This window comes from Moschus berezovskii, chromosome X, assembly GCF_049115385.1.
Source record: "Moschus berezovskii isolate FMDL1 chromosome X, NW_MosBer_1.0, whole genome shotgun sequence".
Classification (NCBI taxonomy): domain Eukaryota; kingdom Metazoa; phylum Chordata; class Mammalia; order Artiodactyla; family Moschidae; genus Moschus; species Moschus berezovskii.
The window spans coordinates 144,189,424-144,211,514 of NC_142488.1; the positions used below are offsets into that span (position 1 = coordinate 144,189,424).

The 22,091-nt window shown below is 43.2% G+C and overlaps 1 protein-coding gene across 1 annotated transcript in view; it reads right to left on the reverse strand.

The window, feature by feature from the left end:
- The window catches only part of GABRA3 (gamma-aminobutyric acid type A receptor subunit alpha3), a 175,859-nt gene that overhangs the window by 14,045 nt on the left and 139,723 nt on the right, over window positions 1-22,091 (reverse strand). Inside the window, exons 7-8 of the mRNA XM_055438471.2 lie at window positions 8,218-8,370; window positions 1,518-1,729 (exon numbers count right to left, since the gene is read on the reverse strand). Coding sequence (XP_055294446.1) covers window positions 1,518-1,729; window positions 8,218-8,370 — 365 coding nt within the window. The remainder of the gene's footprint in view (window positions 1-1,517; window positions 1,730-8,217; window positions 8,371-22,091) is intronic.

Below are 22,091 nucleotides of genomic sequence, written 5' to 3' on the forward strand. Positions count from 1 at the left end.
ATAACAGAGCAATGACGTGTTTCAGGAAAGGTTTCCTGAAACAAGGACAGTTGTGAATCTATAGACTTAAGGTTGAGAAGAGAGTCTTTTTAAATATAGAACTGTGACAAATAAAATACCGAAATTATGGCTGCATAAAAGCATGTAAATACTATAAAACTTGATAATGTGGAAATAGTTGTATAACAAAAGCTGAGAGATGACAGGGACTGGTAGAAAGCAAAGGTGAGAAGCAGGATAAGTATAATAATTTCCCTATATCTTGCAGTGGGTGAGGGTTCAATAGACCTGGTTTATAACTGATGAATCAAGCATTAGATGGGTAAATATATTTTAAGGATACAAATATTAACAACTAGACTAAGAATAATAATAAAACCAACCAAGAAATTCCTATGGTAGAGTATATGGAGGAAGAAGAAATATACTTATTTCTTCATGATTTATAGCAAAGAGTTAATAAATTTTATCTAAATAAACAGTTAAGATCTATTCTAAAAATTTTCCAACTCACCAGTCTATATTCTATGGAATCTATTCCTCCAGTTTGAAAAATCTTCATTATGTTTTCTCATATCCATGATTCTGGGGCCACATCTGCCCATTCTTTTTAGCATTGTGGGTTAGTCTTCATCTACAGCTAGAGATCTCAGCTCTTTTAAAGCAGTGAAGGATATCAAACTTGATTTTACTGTTTTTTTTTATGTTTTTATGTTTTATGATTTATGTTTTTTTTATTCCTACCAATTCCAGGTGGTTTATTGGGATTTTTTTTTCTTCTCATCCACTAATCCAATTAACATTTATTCAGATTTTACTATGAGTCAGGCGCTGTACATGGATGCTAGCTAGTTAGACAAATGCAGGCAAGTCGCTGCCCTCAAAAAATTCAGTCTAGTGAGGTAGCAGACAAATAACTCTAATGCAAATAAATGCTTTTCATATTATAAGCAACCTCACCCACCCCCAGAAAACCTGAAGCTATCTTATGATTCTGGAAAGGTTCTATGGAGAAAATAGCATTTCATCTGGTTCTTAAAGACTGAGCAGGTCTTTATCAGGCAGGAAAATAAAAAAAGAACATTCCAGGTAGAGAATAAAAATAAGCAAAGACATAGAAGGAATGATGATCATTTTTGTTTGATGGTAATGGGAACATATTGCCAAAATGAGGGGCAGAAGTGGCCCTAGAGACTGTTCTCTGGGTGGAAGATAAGGACCACTCTTCTGGATAACTTTGTAAGTACAACATATTACCCTTGGGTTCAGCAGTATCACACTTAGGTTTGATCCCTCACCACAAGACATCAGCCCTCCATGATACCGACCCTCTTTTCTTTGCCCCCAGCAAACACTCCACACTGCCAAGAAGCACTCCAGTTGAGAACTGGATTGATGACCCCAGTGAATAGCACACAGCCCTGGCCAGTTCCCACAGGCTGCAGGCTGCCCACTCCTGGTTCCAATACAGTTCTCTCAGGGAATGCTTCCCAGCCCCCACCTTTCCTGTATCTTACCTTCATCTCCAGGGCCTCTGGCACCTTCTTGCCTTCCCAAGCCCAACTCCGCTTTGTGAAGTAGTTCACGGTTGCAAACTCAATCAGCGCAGAAAATACAAAGGCATAACACACGGCTATGAACCAATCCATGGCCGTCGCATATGCCACTTTAGGTAAGGAGTTTCTGGCACTGATACTCAAGGTGGTCATGGTGAGAACAGTGGTGACACCTAGGGAGAGAGAAAAGAAGAACTCAGTTCAGTTCAGTCGCTCAGTCATGTCCGACTCTTTGCGACCCCATGAATCACAGCACGCCAGGCCTCCCTGTCCATCACCAACTCCCAGAGTTCACTCAAACTCATGTCTATCGAGTCGGTGATGCCATCCAGCCATCTCATTCTCTGTCGTCCCCTTCTCCTCCTGCCCCCAATCCCTCCCAGCATCAGAGTCTTTTCCAGTGAGTCAACTCTTCGCATGAGGTGGCCAAAGTATTGGAGTTTCAGCTTCAGCATCAGTCCTTCCAATGAACACCCAGGATTGATCTCCTTTAGAATGGACTGGTTGGATCTCCGTGCAGTCCAAGGGACTCTCAAGAGTCTTCTCCAACACCACAGTTCTAGTTGCCACTAAACGACATTGAGTGTACCTGATGATATCATCACCATCTTCCTCCTTGCAAAGAGGAGCTAAACCCCACCCACAATGGCCTCTTTAAAATAAAATACAAAAACAAAAAAAACAGATAATGTCAAAATGGAATGGTTCTACATAGTAACTACCCCATCCCAATTATCACAGGAATAGGAATCTCCAGTAAAGCACTTAAGAGTTGCCCTTTAACCTCAGCTTAAACATTTCCATTGAAGACTAGGTTGTAGGTAACCTATTTCAGTGTAATAGAACTTTCTAATTTGAAAAGTCTACCTTATGCTGAAACCTGCCTTCCCCTAACTCCTAATCCACTGACTGATCTCAGAGGTTCTGTCTGGAGACATAAGAAAGAAATGCTAATTTTTTTCTTTCTGGGACAGGACTTCAGAAAGTTGGAGAGAGTGGCCATGGTTTCTTGTGAGTCTGTTCATCTCTATAATGTGGCCAGCTCCTTCTTTTGTTTCTCCTCCGTCTCCATTCTTGTAGATGCCTTCTCAACAGACCAGAACTTAGGCTAAGACTCAGGATATGGTCTGATATTAGCTGGAGTATCATTTCATTTGTTGTGGACACTATTCCCCTAATAATACAACAAACCATTGTAGAAAAACTCTCTTTTAGCTACATCACAGTCTAGGTCCTATTGAATTCATGAACAACCAAAACTATTTTCACATCTATTTCTTATTAGTTTTTGCCAAACCAGAGCCTGGTTTTAAATCAATTGATTCTTTTTCTTGGTGGTATTTATTAATCTAGATTGAAGACTTTCTTTTACTCACTTTTAAAATTTATTAAAATTTTTTCTAATCTGTTCATAGTTTAGATATGCATATGAACTATATAGTGTTGTGGTTAACAATATGAGCTCATATTGTTAACCACTTCATGGCAAATAGATGGGGAAACAGTGGCTGACTTTATTTTAGGGGGGTTCCAAAATCAGTGCAGATGTTGATTTAATTTCATTGCAGCCATGAAATTAAAAGACACTTACTCCTTGGAAGGAAAGTTATGACCAACCTAGACAGCAAATTAAAAAGCAGAGACATTACTTTGCCAACAAAGGTCCGTCTAGTCAAGGCTATGGTTTTTTTAGTAGTCATGTGTGGATGTGAGAGTTGGACTATAAGGAAAGTTGAGTGCCAAAGAATTGATGCTTTTGAACTGTGGTGTTGGAGAAGACTCTTGAGAGTCCCTTGGACTGCAAGGAGATCCAACCAGTCCATCCTAAAGCAGATCAGTCCTGGGTATTCATGGGAAGGACTGATGTTGAAGCTGAAACTACAATACTTTGGCCACCTGATGCGAAGAGCTGACTCACTGGAAAAGACCCGGATGCTGGGAAAGATTGAGGGCAAGAGGAGAAGGGGATGACAGCGAATAAGATGGCTGGATGGCATCACCGACTCAATGGACGTGAGTTTGAGTGAACTCCGGGAGTTGGTGATGGACAGGGAAGCCTGGTGTGCTGCAGTTCATGGGATCGCAAAAAGTCAGACACGACTGAGTGACTGAACTAAACTGAATTATAGTCACATTTTAACAATAATATTATAACACTAATTTTGCCATTGTTAGTAAGAGTATTCCAATCTTAAATGTTATTGTTTTTTAGTTGTGAAGTCATGTCTGACTCTTTTGCAAACCCATGGACTGTAGCACACCAGGGTCCTCTGTCCATGGGATTTCCCAGGCAAGAATACTGGAGTGGGTAGCCATTCCCTTCTACAGGGTATCTTCCCGACCCAGGGATCGACCCATGTCTCCTGCATTGGCAGGTGGATTCTTTACCACTGAGCCATCTGGCATGCCCCAGTCTTGAATACCTACACTAGAATTAGGAAGTCCTGAGTTCTACCACTTAACTGGTTTTGCATCTTGGGCAATTTCCTTAATATCTCCTTGCCTTCATTCTTACAATCTACATGAATATTCCCTACAATCTCCTCCAGAATTTTGATGATGCAGTTGTGTACCCAAATCCATCCAGAATTTAGTAACAAGGAATAGTCAGAACCTATTTCTAAGCGCTGGATTTCTCAAAAAGATGGAGAGTGGGACCCTTATGAGCCTGGGTCAAGTAGGGTATGGAAGGTAGTCCTAATGGGGTGAGATATGTTATATCAAAAAGCAAGCAGAAAAAAAAAAGGCAAGCAGATAAGGCCTATTAACTATTAACTCTACCCAGAGAGTCAGCCATGTGTGCTGCAGTATCTGGGGCCTCCTTTCATATCTTGATTCTTTGAGTACCTTACTTACACATTTACTATATAAATCAAAATCCAGACTGGCAAAAACTTAATACAGTTTCAGACCCTAAATGAGCACCTTTACACAAACTAAGCAGAGAATTGTCAAGGCTGATTCGCGAAAAGACAATTTAAGCCCTGTCAGGAATAAGCCATACAGCTAGGACCTCATAACAAAATCTGAATTTGTAGCCTGGTAAGCTCTGAGAATGGATCTAAGGCTCAGTAACCCTCTGATCACACTGAGCAAGTGATTCATGGAACAAACAAGTTATCTCATTTATGGTTATCAGCAAATGCAATTGTCCACACAGGCACATTCTTAACAGTGCCAAAGCATGGATCAAGAGAACCATACTGCATCACAAGTGTTTAGATGCCATATCTCAGTGGAGATGTTTAGAACTCTAGCCTCTAAGGCTTAATTAAAACTGACATCCTATGAAGAGTTCTTAGCTAGTCAGAGCTGGTAGGGCCCTCAATCAAGCATCTGGTGTACTTCATGGATGGACAAAGAGGTTTGGCATTTTAAAAGATCCAGGCCTGCCACACAGGGCTTCTCTTTCAAGACTCTTTTACAAAGTTTTCCTGTGACTGCCCTCTTCCTTCCTTTGAGTACTTCTAAAAGTCTAGTTAGTATGCTTCTTTGATAATTTATCTGTCCTACCCAACTAAAGTTGCTTGAGATAATACAAGATAATCTCCCCATCTCAAAATTCTTAACTAAGAACAAATATGTAAAGTTCTTTTGCCATATAAGGTAACATTCAAAAGTTCCAGAGATTAGAACATGGGTATCACTCAGTTCAGTTCAGTTCAGTCGCTCAGTCGTGTCCGACTCTTTGCAACCCCATGAATCACAGGACACCAGGCCTCCCTGTCCATCACCAACTCCCGGAGTTCACTCAAACTCATGTCCATCGAGTCAGTGATGCCATCCAGCCATCTCATTCTCTGTCGTCCCCTTCTCCTCCTGCCCCCAATCTCTCCCAGCATCAGACTCTTTTCCAGTGAGTCAACTCGTCGCATGAGGTAGCCAAAGTACTGGAGTTTCAGCTTCAGTATCAGTCTGTCCAATAAATATCCAGGACTGATCTCCTTTAGAATGGACTGGTTGGATCTCCTTGCAGTGCAAGGAACTCTCAAGAGTCTTCTCCAACACCACAGTTCAAAAGCATCAATTCCTCGGCACTCAGCTTTCTTCACAGTCCAACTCTCACATCCATACATGACTTCTGGAAAAACCATAGCCTTAACTAGACGGACCTTAGTTGGCAAAGTAATGTCTCTGCTTTTTAATATGTTGTCTAGGTTGGTCATAACTTTCCTTCCAAGGAGTAAGAGTCTTTTAATTTCATGGCTGCAATCACCATCTGCAGCGATTTTGGAGCCCAGAAAAATAAAGTCAGCCACTGTTTCCCCATCTATTTCCCATGAAGTGATGGGACTGGATGCCATGATCTTAGGTTTCTGAATGTTGAGCTTTAAGTCAATTTTTTCATTCTCCTCTTTCACTTTCATCAAGAGACTTTTTAGTTCTTCTTCACTTTCTGCCATAAGGGTAGTGTCATCTGCATATCTGAGGTTATTGATATTTCTCCTGGCAATCTTGATTCCAGCTTGTGCTTCTTCCAGCCCAGCGTTCCTCATGATGTACCCTGCATATAAGTTAAATAAGCAAGGTGACAATATACAGCCTTGATTTACTCCTTTTCCTATTTGGAACCAGTCTGTTGTTACATGTCCAGTTGTAACTGTTGCTTCCTGACCTGCATACAGGTTTCTCAAGAGGCAGGTCAGGTGGTCTGGTATTCTCATCTCTTTCAGAATTTTCCACAGTTTATTGTGATCCACACTGTCAAAGTCTTTGGCATAGTCAATAAAGCAGAAATAGATGTTTTTCTGGAACTCTCTTGCTTTTTCCATGATCCAGCGGATGTTGGCAATTTCATCTCTGGTTCCTCTGCCTTTTCTAAAGCCATCTTGAACATCTGGAAGTTCACGGTTCACATATTGCTGAAGCCTGGCTTGAAGAATTTTGAGCATCAATTTACTAGCGTGTGAGATGAGTGCAATTGTGCGGTAGTTTGAGCATTCTTTGGCATTGCCTTTCTTTGGGATTGGAATGAAATCTGACCTTTTCCAGCCCTGTGGCCACTGCTGAGTTTTCCAAATTTGCTGGCGTATTGAGTGTAGCACTTTCACAGCATCATCTTTCAGGATTTGAAATAGCTCAACTGGAATTCCATCACCTCCACTAGCTTTGTTCGTAGTGATGCTTTCTAAGGCCCACTTGACTTCACATTCCAGGATGTCTGGTTCTAGGTGAGTGATGACACCATCACGATTATCTTGGTCGTGAAGATCTTTTTTGTACAGTTCTTCTGTGTATTCTTGCCACCTCTTCTTACTAGGGACCATTATTAAGCCTACCACAATCCTAGTTCTAACCCTTAATTTCACTCAAGCTAAAAGCCTTTCTTGTGTAACCTTAAAACTCAGACACTTATCTACCAAGACAAGTAGTCCATCCATTGATCCATTTTCCTGTTACAACAGTACCAGCTCATGTCATTAACATTCCAGTTTTCAGTTCTTTCTTCCATTTCGGCCACTGAGTGTTTTCTTTAATTTCTTATGAGCTCAGATATTAAAAAAGAATGTTTTCTATGTTTTATCTGTTTTTTTTTAAGGATTTTGTATAGGAAGATTTTTTTCAAGGTATATAGTTTGTAACATTTCCAAAAATTGGGCAAATTTAATCTACTCCTATATAGATTATGCCCCCCCCAACTTCATTAGAGCTGTTCTTTTCAAATCACCAGCAACCAAGCATATCATGATCCAAATACAGTTTTTATCTGCATTTTACCTAAACACACAGAATTCACCCCCAGTTGATTATTCCCTGTTTCTTGAACACTCACCTCTTTTGATTTCGATGATATCACACCCTTTCTCATTTTTTCTTACTTTACAGATTATTTCTCTTTCTTTCTCCAATACTGTCTCCTCTTCTACCTGACCTAAAATGCTTCTTCCTTCTGAAACATCATTTAGTCTTTAATTACACAATATAGCTTCAGGATCTCTGTAGGAAATATTGGCCTTCTTTATGAATACTCAGCATATCAAAGTATATGGAGACAATTTAGTGGATTAAGAGTCAATTAATGTTTATCTCCTAAAAAAATCTTACAGTTAGAAAAAAAGACAGAAAACAGTTTATGTGCTTTAAGTCTCTCACGGAAAAGTGCTAAAGCTATGCAAATCTCTTCCTAGACAACAGTCAATTCATAGTGAAGAAAATTTCTCTAATTATAGGTATTCTTATAAAAACCAAACTTTGTGTATCTCTTACTGAATATCAGAGAATTCATACTTTCAAAAAGGGTAGAGAGAAAGCAGCAAAGTCAGATAGTCATATAAAAACCTGGGTCATTAAAAAGCCCCAATCTACTTCTCTGTCTTCATCTTAGTTTCTCCCCTTCCCTTTCTCCAGCTCTGCCCACTAATTTCCTCTCCATTTCACTGAAAGTTCCATCGCTCTCCAGCTCTGGAAGCAAACCTGACTGAGATAGGAAGAATTTCAGTAAACCTTAATGTTCCAATACTCTTCTTATTCCCACTTCCTTTTAATAATTTAGTTGCTGAACACACCAAGGTATGATGACTTAGTTACTAATGCTAGGCTCAGGTGTTCCTCCTATTCACTACAGTAATGATTCTTCTACCATGCTTACCCCTACTCTGACTGTTCATCATAACACTTTGCAAATGTCCCCCCACCCTATTCTTCATAAAATAACACTCACCAAAGACCGTGCGGGCAGGGACAGACTCTCTGTTGAGCCAGAAAGACACTTGTGACAGGATGACAGTCATGATACATGGCAAGTAGGTCTGGATCACAAAATAGCCAATTTTTCGCTTGAGATGGAAGTGGGTTGTCATGACGACATATTCTCCTAGAGAATAAAAATCAGACATTATTGCAGTCAAACATTGTTGGATCAAGGTGGGCCCCAATTCAGTTCACAAAGCTCCTTAACCTTATACTCAGAACAAGACATTCCAGTACCTCTCAGGTCCATGTAACCAGATGTCTTTAATAATCATGAAGAAGTACAGAGGTGGGTTTTTGTTTTTGCATTTTTTGGTGAAAATGTTACCAAACACAAATTCATGTGACCAACACACAGTGAAGCCAAACAATACTAAAATGTTGGAGCTTGGCACAGAGAAAGGTTTATTGCAGGGCCATGCAAGGAGATGAGTGAGTGGCTTATGCCCTAAAAATCTTGAACTCCCAGAAAGCTTTAAGCAAAGCCCTTTTATAGGAAAGGTGAGGGACGGCCATGGTTTGTTGTTACAAAGTTCTTGTTGTCAGATCCTTTGTTCTTGAGGTGAACAGTCAGGTCACTATGTTCCTGTAAACCTTCACCAAAACAAATGTTATTCTCTGTTCTAATAAGAACAGGCAAGGTCCCAAGGTCATCTTTCACCCTTCGAGCTCCAGGCCTGGCTAAGAGGAAGGGGTCACTGCATGGATCAGTTACCCTGCCCAGGAGCATTCATCCAGCCCCTAGTCTGCATCCTCTTGCCAGTGCCCTGGCCCAGCTGAAGAGGCAGATCTCAGCTGGAGGCGCCCTCAGGACCAAGTCTTCAGACCCTGCCCAGCCATCATCACTAAGGGAGCCAAAATGTGCAGGACTGAACTCGCCTTCCAGCTTTTTATTTAAACTGGAGAGAATCTGAGAACTCCATGGACTGCAACCTATGAAGACACTGCTCCCATTAGGCTGCAGACAGGGGAAGAGGTTCATGGATGCTTTGAGGCCTGGGCTTGGAAAATGGGTGTCTTTAGTGATGACTTGGAGCTCTGTGGGACACAGTCCTCTGCCTGTCCCCAGGGGCCCCCCAGCTCACCCACTGGCCTGAGGCCGAAGTGCCTGGAGGGCCTGGAAAGAAGGCCGAGATCCGCCTCTCACTGTACTCTCTGCCACAAGGACACCTGCAAGCTGATTACTGGCTGAGCAGGCTCTCTAAACACCCTGGTAAAGGTCTCATGCTAATGGCTGTGTGCCTGTCCTGTCCCTGTTATATCCTAGAAGGGCACTGTAGGGGCCTGGATGACAGCTGAACTGAGGGGTCTGCACCATCCAATAGCAGGTGCCTGGTGTGTGAGTGAGCAGAGGCTAGCATCTCCGGCCCCAAATCCATACACGGAGGGGTATCACATCCTAGATCCTAGTAGGGTAGCCCCAGCTGGCCCATCTGTCCAGGCATGTACTGTTCCACCTAGCGGAGAGTTTGATAGGAGCAGGCAGATCAGGCAGCTACAATATTGCCTCTGGGGCCATTTCTTTATTTCCTCCCTGACCTCAGGAGGGCAAATGGCCTTGCTTCCTGGTCTCCCCTCACTGTTGGAGGTGCCCCTACCGCACCTGCCATGGAGCCTACATGCATCCGACCCAATAAACCCTGCTAGAGCATGACCACTTCTATTACAAGGTCATGATGTTCTAGCAGAAGCATTTTCAACTGGCCTTTCATGCCAGCAGAGGGTCTCCTCAATTTATGGTCAAGAGCAGTGCCATATCCACTGATCTGCTGGTCTACCTATCAGTGAGTCTGCCTCTACCTGTCTGGGTGATCTGCAACAACTCAGATTCGCCCGAGGCAAGAAGTTGCAATGTGTGTGCACACCTCATGTTTCCACAGCACACCACTCTGCCAGGCTTGCTTGGCAACTGCCTGGGTGAAGGCACAGAGCACACAAATGAGCTTGTCTCACTCCCTTGGCATTCTTATTCAGGTTTGTATCTTTAAATAATACCTTAAACTTTGATAACTCCCCAATGTGTATTTTCTGCCTGGGCTTCCTACTTGTTATGGTTATGGGTTGAATTGTGTCTCCTAGAAATATATGAAGTCATAAACCTGAATGCCTCAAAATGTGACTTTCTTTAGAAAGAGGCTTGCTACAGATATAGCTAGTTAAGATGAGTTCATACTGGAGTAGGATGGGACCTGATCTACTATGACTGATGCTCTCTTATAAAAAAAGAGACACACAGGGAAATGTGTCATGACAGAGACAGAGACTGTAATAGGGGCGAGGCAGACACAAGCTATAGCAGCCCCACTCAGCCACTGGTATGCACCACAGTGGGTCCCTCCCCGCTCCCCTCTTCTATATATAAGGAGCCCAAATTTGGACTGATGGAAAATGGTTTTTTTGAGACGCTAGTCTGCCATCTTCTTGGTCTGCTAGCTTTTCTATTAAAGTCATTATTCCTTGCTCCAACAATTTGTCTCCGGATTGATTGGCCTGTTGTGCAGCGAGAAGAATAATCTTATGCTCAGCAACAAATTTTGGTGAAACCGCCCAGGAACCTTGCTACTTGTGACCAACCAGCCCTCCTTGGGGAATTTTAAGGTAAGGCCCTAGCAGCTGCCAGGACCATTTGTCCTGAGGATCTTCCCTTGAAAATTCCCTAGAGCGGCACTGGGTGCCTCAGAGCTTGGCTGTTAGAGCAAGGAATCAATGTTTGGGAACTGACAGGCTTGATATGGTAGGATGAGTTGCTCAGGTGTGTACAACTGGAAACATCTTCCCCTCTCAATTTGGGTTTTTCCCTTAAAGGAAAAGCCCATTTGTTCATTTGATCAAGGTACCCTTTTGGAGAGGGCAGTTGTTGTTTGAGGGCTTCCCAGGTGGCACAGTGGTAAAGAATCTGCCTGCCAATGTAGGAGATGAGAGTTTGATCCCTGGGTCAGGAAGATCCCCTGGAGAAGGACGTGGCAACCCACTCCAGTATTCTTGCCTGGAAAATCCCATGGACAGAGGACACTGGTAGGCAACAGTCTATGGGGTTGCAAAGAGTTGGACACAACTGAGTTACTTAGCACGCACGCACACACAAACTGTTGTTGAACTCTGAGTTTTGAACCATTTCTTTCAGTTTTGCTTTGTGTTCACTTGCTTTTGTTTTGCATTTGTTTGTTCCTGTTTTTCCCTCATTCACGATGGACCCTATTTGTGCCTCTGGCATTGGAATGCTTGTCCTTTTTGTGTTTTGTTGTTCTTGAACTTATAAATATGGGAAATACTCCATCTGTCCCTAAGAAAAGCCCTTTGGGATGTACCTTAAGTAAATGAGCAAAATATAGTTGTGAGCCTATGACTAAGTAACAGATGATATTCTACTGTCATAGTGTGTGGTCCCAATATATGTTAGGATCAGGAGAGCTATGGCCTTTGAATGGCTCACTTAATTATTATACAATCTTGCAATTAGAATTGTTTTGTGAAAGAGCAACTGAAAATGATGAGATTCTATACGGAGAAGCATTTATGCTATTGTATTAAGAGGAAAAGCAGTCAAATGGCTACTGCCTTATGGTACAGTGATCTGAAGGGAAAACCTGTTCTCCAAGAGGGAGAGGGAGAAAGCAAGAGTGAGGACATGCAATTTCAAAACTTAAAACCTCCTCCGACCAACCCAGCTGCCCCATTGGCTGAGTAGGATGCGCTAACATATGCACTGCCTCCCGTCTCCCCTACTTATGAGAATCAATTAGAAGTTTCTATGTTAACCTCCAGGTCACAGGAGCCTGGTTTGTTATCACCATCTAAGACCTGACAGGGCACCCAATTTGGACTGGGAGTCACTTCTGGAGCAGGGCAATCTTCTTTGTGCACATATCATGTAGGAGGACTTAATGCAGATGGCCAAAGAGCTGGGTTTCCATGGATGCACAAGCCATTCTCAACTTCAGATTTGCTTAACTGGAAAAAGCCATAAACCTGCATACTGAGAGGACCCCCTCAGTGACTGAACCCTGCATACTGAAGTTCAGTTCAGTTCAGTCGCTCAGTCGTGTCCGACTCTTCGCGACCCCATGAATCACAGCACGCCAGGCCTCCCTGTCCATCACCAACTCCCGGAGTTCACTCAAACTCATGTCCATCGAGTCGGTGATGCCATCCAGCCATCTCATTCTCGGTCGTCCCCTTCTCCTCCCGCCCCCAAACCTTCCCAGCATCAGAGTCTTTTCCAGTGAGTCAACTCGTCGTATGAGGTGGCCAAAGTATTGCAGTTTCAGCTTTAGCATCAGTCCTTCCAATGAACACCCAGGATCGATCTCCCTTAGAATGGACTGGTTGGATCTCCTTGCAGTCCAAGGGACTCTCAAGAGTCTTCTCCAACACCACAGTTCAAAAGTATCAATTCTTCGGTGATCAGCTTTCTTCACAGTCCAACTCTCACATCCATACATGACCACGGGAAAAACCATAGCCTTGACTAGACGGACCTTGGTTGGCAAAGTAATGTCTCTGCTTTTTAATATATTATCAAGGTTGGTCATAACTTTCCTTCCAAGAAGTAAGTGTCTTTTAATTTCATGGCTGCAATCAGCATCTGCAGTGATTTTGGAGCCCAAAAAATAAAGTCTGACACTGTTTACACTGTTTTTCCATCTATTTCCCATGCATACTGAAAGGACCCCCCATATGACTGAACTTTTCACTTCTATCTTTGCCATTCACCATCCCTCTTGGGCAGACATTCACACTTGTATGAAGTTGATGCTTACTGGGGATGAAAGGAGGATGATCACTGACAACGCTAGAGAGGAAGCATAACAGCTTCATCTAGCAGATCCAGATGGAACTTCAGAAGCAAATCTGGCAGTTCCTATTGATGAACCTGACTGGGATCCGAACAATGGAGAAATGGCACACCTAGAGCATTATAGGAAGTGTATCTTAGCGGCTCTTTGAAAGGGAGTACCTAAACAAAAGACCTTAAAATAAATTCAGGAGATACACCAAAATCCCTATAAGGATTCATCAGAGTTTCTAGAAACAATTTTTCAAGCTTATAGTTGCTACATTGATGCAGACCCTGATGTGCCCAAAAATATGAGAATGGTAAATATGGCCTTCATTGGGCAAAAAGCTTGAGATATAAGAAGAATATCACAAAAGTTAAATGGTGCATTTGGAATGAACTCTTTATCAATTGGTAAATATTGCTTTTAAAGAGTTGAATAACCTGGAACAAAGACAGAACTAAGATGACTATGCCAAAGCCTTTGACTGTGTGGATCCAATAAACTGTGGAAAATTCTTCAAGAGATGGGAATATCAGACCACCTGACCTGCCTCTTGAGAAACCTGTATACAGGTCAGGAAGCAACAGTTAGAACTGGACATGGAACAACAGACTGGTTCTAAATAGGAAAAGGAGTACGTCAAGGTTGTATATTGTCACCCTGCTTGTTTAACTTATATGCAGAGTGCATCATGAGGAACGCTGGGCTGGAGGAAGCACAAGCTGGAATCAAGATTGCCAGGAGAAATATCAATAACCTCAGATATGCAAATGACACCACCTTTATAGCAGAAAGTGAGGAAGAACTAAAGAGCCTCTTGATGAAAGTGAACGAGGAGAGTAAAAAAGTTGGCTTAAAGCTCAACATTCAGAAAACTAACTAATAATCATGGCATCTGGTCCCATCACTTCATGGCAAATAGATGGGGATACAGTGGAAACAGTGTCAGACTTTATTTTTTTGGGCTCCAAAATCACTGTGGATGCTGATTGCAGCCATGAAATTAAAAGACACTTACTCCTTGGAAGGAAAGTTATGACCAACCTTGATAGTATATTAAAAAGCAGAGACATTAGTTTGCCAACCAAGGTCTGTCTAGTCAAGGCTATGGTTTTTCCAGTGGTCATGTATGGATGTGAGAGTTGGACTGTGAAGAAAGCTGATCGCCAAAGCATTGATGCTTTTGAACTGCGGTGTTGGAGAAGACTCTTGAGAGTCCCTTGGACTGCAAGGAGATCCAACCAGTCCATTCTAAGGGAGATCGATCCTGGGTGTTCATTGGAAGGACTGATGCTGAAGGTGAAACTCCAATACTTTGGCCACCTCATGCGACGAGTTGACTCACTGGAAAAGACTCTGATGCTGGGAAGGACTGGGGGCGGGAGGAGACGGGGATGACAGAGAATGAGATGGCTGGATGGCATCACCGACTCGATGGACATGAGTTTGAGTGAACTCCGGGAGTTGGTGATAGACAGGGAAGCCTGGTGTGCTGTGATTCGTGGGGTCGCAAAGAGTCGGTCATGACTGAACGACTGAAGTGAACTGAACTGAAGATGATCAAGATGGAACACCACTTTCCTGGCAGCAGCATCAGATTTCTGGAAGGCAAGTAACCTGAAGAGAGAGGTAAGCCAACACCGGGGAAGGAACAATGTACTTACTGCCAGGAGGAAGGGCTTTCGAAAACAGATTGCCCTAGGCTAAGGAATAAGAAGGAAAACAATAAAAGAAAGACAGGTGCCTCTCTTCTGGTAGAAAGAGAGGAACACTCTGATGAAGAATGAAGAGGCCTGGGGTCTCCCTTGGACCCGAGGCATCCAATTCTAATTTCCCTACAGGAGCCCTAGGTAACTTTGACAGTGGGAGACAAGTTGATTGACTTTCTGATAGATCTTCGAGTAACGTGCCGCTGCTAAGTTGCTTCAGTCGTGTCCGACTCTGTGCGACCCCATAGACGGCAGCCCACCAGGCTCCGCCGCCTCTGGGATTCTCCAGGGAAGAACACTGGAGTGGGTTGCCATTTCCTTCTCCAATGCATGAAAGTGAAAAGTGAAAGTGAAGTCTCTCAGTTGTGTCTGACTCTTAGCGACCCCATGGACTGCAGCCCACCAGGCTCTTCCATCCATGGGGTTTTCCAGGCAAGAGTACTAGAGTGGGGTGCCATTGCCTTCTCTGGGGAGTAACACGCTGTGCCAAACACCAAAGTAGCATAGAAAACATCTCAATTCATCTTGGTCATGGATGTTTCTGGATAAGTGCAAAATTATTCTTTCTTACAACCTCTAGAATGCCAGTTAGGGGACCTTACCCTGAAACACAGGCTTTCCAATTGGTGCAAGTACAAAGAACCTGCCTGTCAATGCAGGAGACATAAGAGACCTGGGTTCAGTCCCTGGGTTGGAAAGATTCCCTGGAGGAGGGCAGGGCAATCCACTGTAGTATTCTTGCCTGGAGAATCCCATGCATAGAGGAGCCTGGTGGGCTACAGTCCACAGGGTCACAAAGAGTTGGACATGACCAAAGCAAATTAGAACGCATGCACGCACCCTGAAACACAGCTTCCTGTATATGCCAGAGTGTCCAATCCCTCTTTTGGGCTGAGATCTCCTTTGTAAATTAAATGCTCAAGTAACTTATCAGGATAGCTTGACATCAGGGTCCCACTAGAACACACCATAAGCCTGCAGATGGCAGTCACGGATGGCCCAGAAAAGGAGACTGAGCTTTTACTTCCAAAGTCTATGGAAAGATAAGACATGAAGTGTGGGCTAATGGCACCCCAGAGAAGGCCCCAAAATGCATGGCCAACGTTAAGAAGTGATGCTGGGACACCTAATCTAACACAATACTCTCTGAGACAAGAGGCTCAAAAGGGAATTCAGCCAATTCTTGAAAAGTTTTTGAAAACAGGAGTGATTAAACCTTGCAGGTTCCTGTATAATACCCCTATCCTCCCAGTCAAAAAGTCCAACTCAAAGAGTATCACTTTGTCCAAGACTTGAGAGCTATTAGTGAAATAGTCCAAGATTTACACCCTGTGGTACCTAATCCAAACACTCTGCTCACAACTATTCTGGGAGAATACAGCTGGTTCTCAGTTTGGGACTTGAAGGATGAATTTTTCTGCATTCCTATTGCAGAAGAATTATAGCAGCTTTTTGGTTTTGAATGGCAGGACCCCAAAACACAAATAATCCAACAGTATTTTTGTGCAGTCCTGCCTCAAGGATTTAAGAATTCTACCTTGTTTGGGGAAATGTTGGCAAGGGACCTTAGAAACTTAATATTGGATGAAGGACTCATACTCCAATATGTGAATGACTTGCTCATAGCAAATCCTACTTATGATAAGTGTCTACAAAATACCGTCAGAACCCTGAACTATTTGGCCAGTTGTGGATATAAGGTTTCCCAGAAAAGGTCCAAATACATAAGCAACAAAGTCAGGTATCTAGATTTTGCCAATTCCAAAGGACAGTGAGGTCTTGCCCTATAGAAAATGGGCAGTTGCACGCTTGACAACACCCAAGACTCATAGACAACATAGAGGTTTTCTGTGAATGGCAGGGCTCTGTTGGATTTGGATCCCAAACTGTGGGGTTACAGGGAATCCCCTTTATGGGGCACTGAAGAGACATGATCTTCAGCCCCTTACTTGGACTAGAGTGCCAAACAGCCTTTGCGACAATAAGAGCAAAGTCTCAGCTCTGGCTTTGGGACTACTGGATCTAAAGAAACCTTTCAAACTGTATGTACATGAGAGAAAAGGCATAATCCTTGGGATGCTAATCCAAACCCTGGGAAATATCCCCAGACTGGTTGCCTACTTCTCAAAACTAGAACAGACTGTCAAAAGGTGACCTCCTTGCCTTCAAGCTGTGGCAGCTAGTTGTGACATACTTCAAGAAGCTGAGAACTTTACCCTGGGGCAACCCACCACTGTGTATGTTCCTCATCATGTCCTCGCTTTGCTGGAACAGAAAGGGGGTTATTGGCTGACTTATGGGAAAAATGGGAAAGTACCAAGCCATTCTACTGGACAATCCTAATGTGAGAATTCAAGTCACTTCAGCCCTAAATCCAGCCATATTGCTGCCGATTGATGCTACACAATCTCTGAGCATGACTGCCTACACACCATCGAGCTAGTGTACTGCAGCATACTAGACTTAACGGCCCAACCCTTGGCTAAGCCGTATGTGGAACTGTTCACCAACACAAGCAGCTTTGTGGACAAAGGTAGGCGATGTACTGGGTATGCAGTGGTAACCCTCACAGAGAGTGTGGAAACAGAAGCCCTGTCCCCAGGGAGCTCAGCTCAGAAGGCAGAAATCAAGACCCTAACAAGGGCCCTACTCCTTACTAAAGAGAAGCAAGTAAATATATACACAGACTCTTGCTATGCATCTTCTGTAGTGCATGCTCACAGGGCAATCTAGAAATAAAGGGGGCTCCTCACTTCGAACAATAAAGACCTAAAATATGCTCCTGAAATTCTGTTACTATTAGAAGTAGTCAATAAGCCTTCACAAGTGGCCATAAAGCACTGCCCAGGCCACCATAAGGGTGAGACTCATATAATAAAGGGGAATTGGTTAGCTGACCAAGCTGCAAAGAAAGCAAGCCATGATAAGGTCACCCCTTCCACAGACTGACTTGTCAAAATACCAGCCAGCATATTCAGAAAAGGACGAGGAGAGGGCCAATGAGTGGGTTTCACTCTTGACCATAACTCACCTGATTGGAAATGTAATGCACAAGGAATTGTTTTGATCCCTGTGGCTCTCCTGGACACTGTGCTGCAGCAGCACATCCATGACAGCACCCATTATGGGACAGATGCCAAGTTACAGTGGATTTGGAAACATGTAATGGAACCTCACCTACAAAGGACCATCTAGCAAGTCACTCAGAATTGTATGATTTGTGCTAAAATTAACCCCAAAACCTCTTTCAGACCTCCTCAGATGGGGACCCAGAACAAAGGAACTTACCCCACTGAGGTCTAGCTAATAGATTTTACTCAAATGCCTCAAATTGTAGGAAACTTCAGAACCTGCTGGTATGTGTGGACACCATTTAAGGATAGGTGGAAGCCTATCCCATCCAGACATAAAAGACCTCTGAAATGGTTAAAGTCTTCCTTAAGGAAGTTATTCCCTGCTTTGGGCTACTTAATATCCTCCAAAGTGATAACAGGCCTGCTTTTGTCTCTAGCATAACCCAACAAGTGTCTAAAACACTGAACTGATTGGAAGTTACAATTCATCCTGGGGATCGGAAACAACATGAGAAACTGAATCACACATTAAAAAGGAGCATTGCTAAAATATGTCAAGACGCTAATTTAACTCACTTGTACAGGAGGAGGTGACCAACACCATCCCCCCAAAAAGGAAATATAAGGCAAAATGGTTATCACAGGAGGCCTTACAAATAGAAAAGAGGAGAAGCAAGAGGCAAAGGAGAAAGGGAAAGATACACCCAACTGAATGCAGAGTTCCAGCGAATAGCAACAAGAGATAAGAAAGCCTTCTTAAGTGAATAATGCAAAGAAATAGAGGAAAGCAATAGAATGAGGAAGACTAGAGAGCTCTTCAAGAAAATTAGAGATACAAAGGGAAAATTTCATGCAAAGATGGGCACAATGATGGATAGAAACGGTAAGGATCTACAGAAGCAGAAGAGATTAGGAAGAGGTGGCAAGAATACACAGAAGAACTGTATAAAAAAGATCTTCATGACCCAGATAACTATGATGGTGTGGTCACTCACCTAGAGCCAGATATCCTGGAGTGTGAACTCATGTGGGCCTTAGGAAGCATTAGGAAGCATGTGGGCCTTAGGAAGCATTAGGAAGCATTACTATGAGCAAAGCTAGTGTGGGTGATAGAATTCCACCTGAGCTATTCAAAATCCTAAAAGATGATGCTGTTAAAGTGATGCACTCAATATGTCAGTAAATTTGGAAAACTCTTCAGGGGCCACAGGACCAGAAAAGGTGGGTTTTCATTCCAATCCCAACAAAAGGCAATGCCAATGTATGTTCAAACTACCATACAATTGTACTCATCTCACACGCCAGCTTGGAGAAAGAAATGGCAACCCACTCCAGTATTCTTGCCTGGAGAATCTCAGGGACAGAGGAGCCTAGTGGGCTGCCATCTACGGGGTCACACAGATTTGGACATGACTGAAGCAACTTAGCAGCAGCAGCAGCAGCAGCTCACGCTAGCAAGGTAATGCTCAAAATCCTTCAAACAAGACTTCAACAGTATGTGAGCTGAGAACTTCCAGATGTACAAGCTGGACTTAGAAAAGACAGAGGAACCAGAGACCAAATTGCCAACATCTCCTGGATCACACAAAAAGCAAGAGAATTCCAGGAAAACATTTACTTCTGCTTCGTTGACTATGCTGGACTGTGTGGATCACAACAAACTGTGGAAAATTAAGAGATGGGAATTACAGACCACCTTACCTGCCTCCTGAGAAACGAGTATACAGGTCAGGAAGCAATAGTTAGGACTGGAGATGGAACAACAGACTGGTTCAAAATTGGGAAAGGAGTATGACAAGGCTGTATATTGTCACCCTGATTATTTAACTTATATTCAGAGTACATTATGCGAAATGCCGGCTGGACGAAGCACAAGTTGGAATCAGGACTGCCGGGAGAAATATCAATAACCTCAGATATGCAGATGACAGCACCCTTATGGCAGAAAGCAAAGAAGAACTAAAGAGCCTCTTGATGAAAGTGAAAGAGGAGAGTGAAAAAGCTAGCTTAAACCTCAACATCCCCAAAATGAAGATCATGGCATTTGATCCCATCACTTCATGGCAAATAGATGGGGAAAAAGTGGAAACACTAGCAGATTTTCTTTTCTTGGGCTCCAAAATCACTGCAGACAGTGAATTGCAGCAATGAAATTAAGACGCGCGCTCCTTAGAAGAAAAGCTATGACAAACCTTGACAACGTATTAAAAAGCAGAGAAATCACTTCACCGACAAAGATCCATACTCTATGGAGTCAAAGCTGTGGTTTTTCTAGTAGTCATGTATGGATGTGAGAGTTGGACCATAAAGAAGGCTGAGTGCCGAAGAATTGATGCTTTTGAACTGTGGTGCTGGAGAAGACTTTTGAGAGTCCCTTGGACAGCAAGGAGAGCAAATCAATCAACCCTGAAGGAAATCAACCCTGACTATTTATTGGAAGGACTGATGCTGAAGCTGAAGCTCCGTACTTTTGCCACCTGACTTTTGGAAAAGACCCTGAAGCTGGGCAAGATTGAGGGCAGGAGGAGAAGGAAGAGAGAAAGGATGAGATGGTTGGATGGCATCACCGACTCAAAGGACATGAGTTTGAGCAAACTCGGGAGACAGTGAAGGACAGGAAAGCCTGGTGTGTTGCAGTCCATGCGGTAGCAAACAGTAGGACACAGCTGAACAACTGAACAACAACAAGGTCTTGCCAGCTGTCATGCTACTGATCAGAGTGGCTCCCAGAAACAGGCTTAAATTAAGCCATTTTGAAATCTTCTATAGTTTGCCATTCCAAGTGTCTGCCCAGGTGTAAGAATCTATAAATGCTGTGAAAGATCTTGCAGTTGTAACTGTTCATGTGTTTGCCTATCCAATGGAAACAGCCTTACATCCTTTCTCACCCGGAGACTGAATCCTCCTTAAAATGTGGAGAGAAGAGCAGCCACAGCACCAGCTGACTGCAAGGAGGACAGGGCCACACATGGTATTATTCACCATGCATTCATCTGTCAAGTTAGCTGGAGTAAAGCCATGGATATATCACACTGCTTAAAGTGGCCCCACTGTCATTAGAAAATGACTCAACTCCTGAGAAGCCAGACAGCAATGGGTTTGTGAACCCTTAGAAGGGTTAAGGTTGCTCTTCAGAAAGTTTATGTATTGAGATTAAAATCTCATTGTAGAAGGAATGTCATCAGGTTCAAATAGTTGTAGATAAAGAGAATTGTATTGCTTACCAAAAATTTTAAAGAATATTCCCAACCCGATGCTGATCAATTCCATTTCATGATCACTCTGGCGTCTCCCCTTTTCAGTGAGAGATAGCCAGAAATATCATCACCCCTTTTCCTACAAGACTGTAGAATGGACACTGACAGTGGGGAAATGTAATATGGGCTGGCCAGGTACAAGCTACAGCAGCCCCACTCAGCTCTTGGTCAGCACTGCAGAGGGTCCCTCCCCCAAGCAAGCCACTGTTAGTGAGCAACTGTCAACCAGCCAATGTTAGTGGGCCTGCTGAGCGATGGGTTGGTGCCACAGTGAGCCCCTCCCCATCTCCTGTATAAAGGAGCCCAAATTTGAACAGAGGGAAGACAGACTTTATTGTTTTGGGCTCCAAAATCACTGCAGATGGTGACTGTAGCCATGAAATTAAAAGAGGCTTGCTCCTTGGAAGAAAAGTTATGACCAATCTAGACAGCATATTAAAGAGCAGATACATTACTTTGCCAACAAAGGTCTGTCTAGTCAAAGCTATGGTTTTTCCAGTACTCATGTATGGATGTGAGAGTTGGACTATAAAGAAAACTGAGCACTGAAGAATTGATGCTTTTGAAATGTGGTGTTGGAGAAAACTCTTGAGAGTCCCTGAGATCCAACCAGTCCATCCAAAAGGAAATCAGTCCTGAATGTTCATTTAAGGATGGATGCTGAAGCTGAAACTCCAATACTTTGACCACCTGATGCAAAGAACTGACTCACTGGAAAAGACCCTGATGCTGGGAAAAATTGAAGGCAGGAGGAGAAGGGGATGACAGAGGATGAGATGGTTGGATGGCATACCCAACTCAATGGACATGAGTTTGAACGAGCTCCGGGAGTTGGTGATGGGCAGGGAAGCCTGGTGTGCTGCAGTCCATGGGGTTGCAAAGACTAAACTGAACTCAGTGACTGAACTGATAATGCTCTACACCTATATATTTCATTACCCATTAGACATCACCATTTGGGGATCTAATAGGTATCTTGACCTAACATGTCCAAATCTTACTCTTATTCTCTCCATTTCCTATG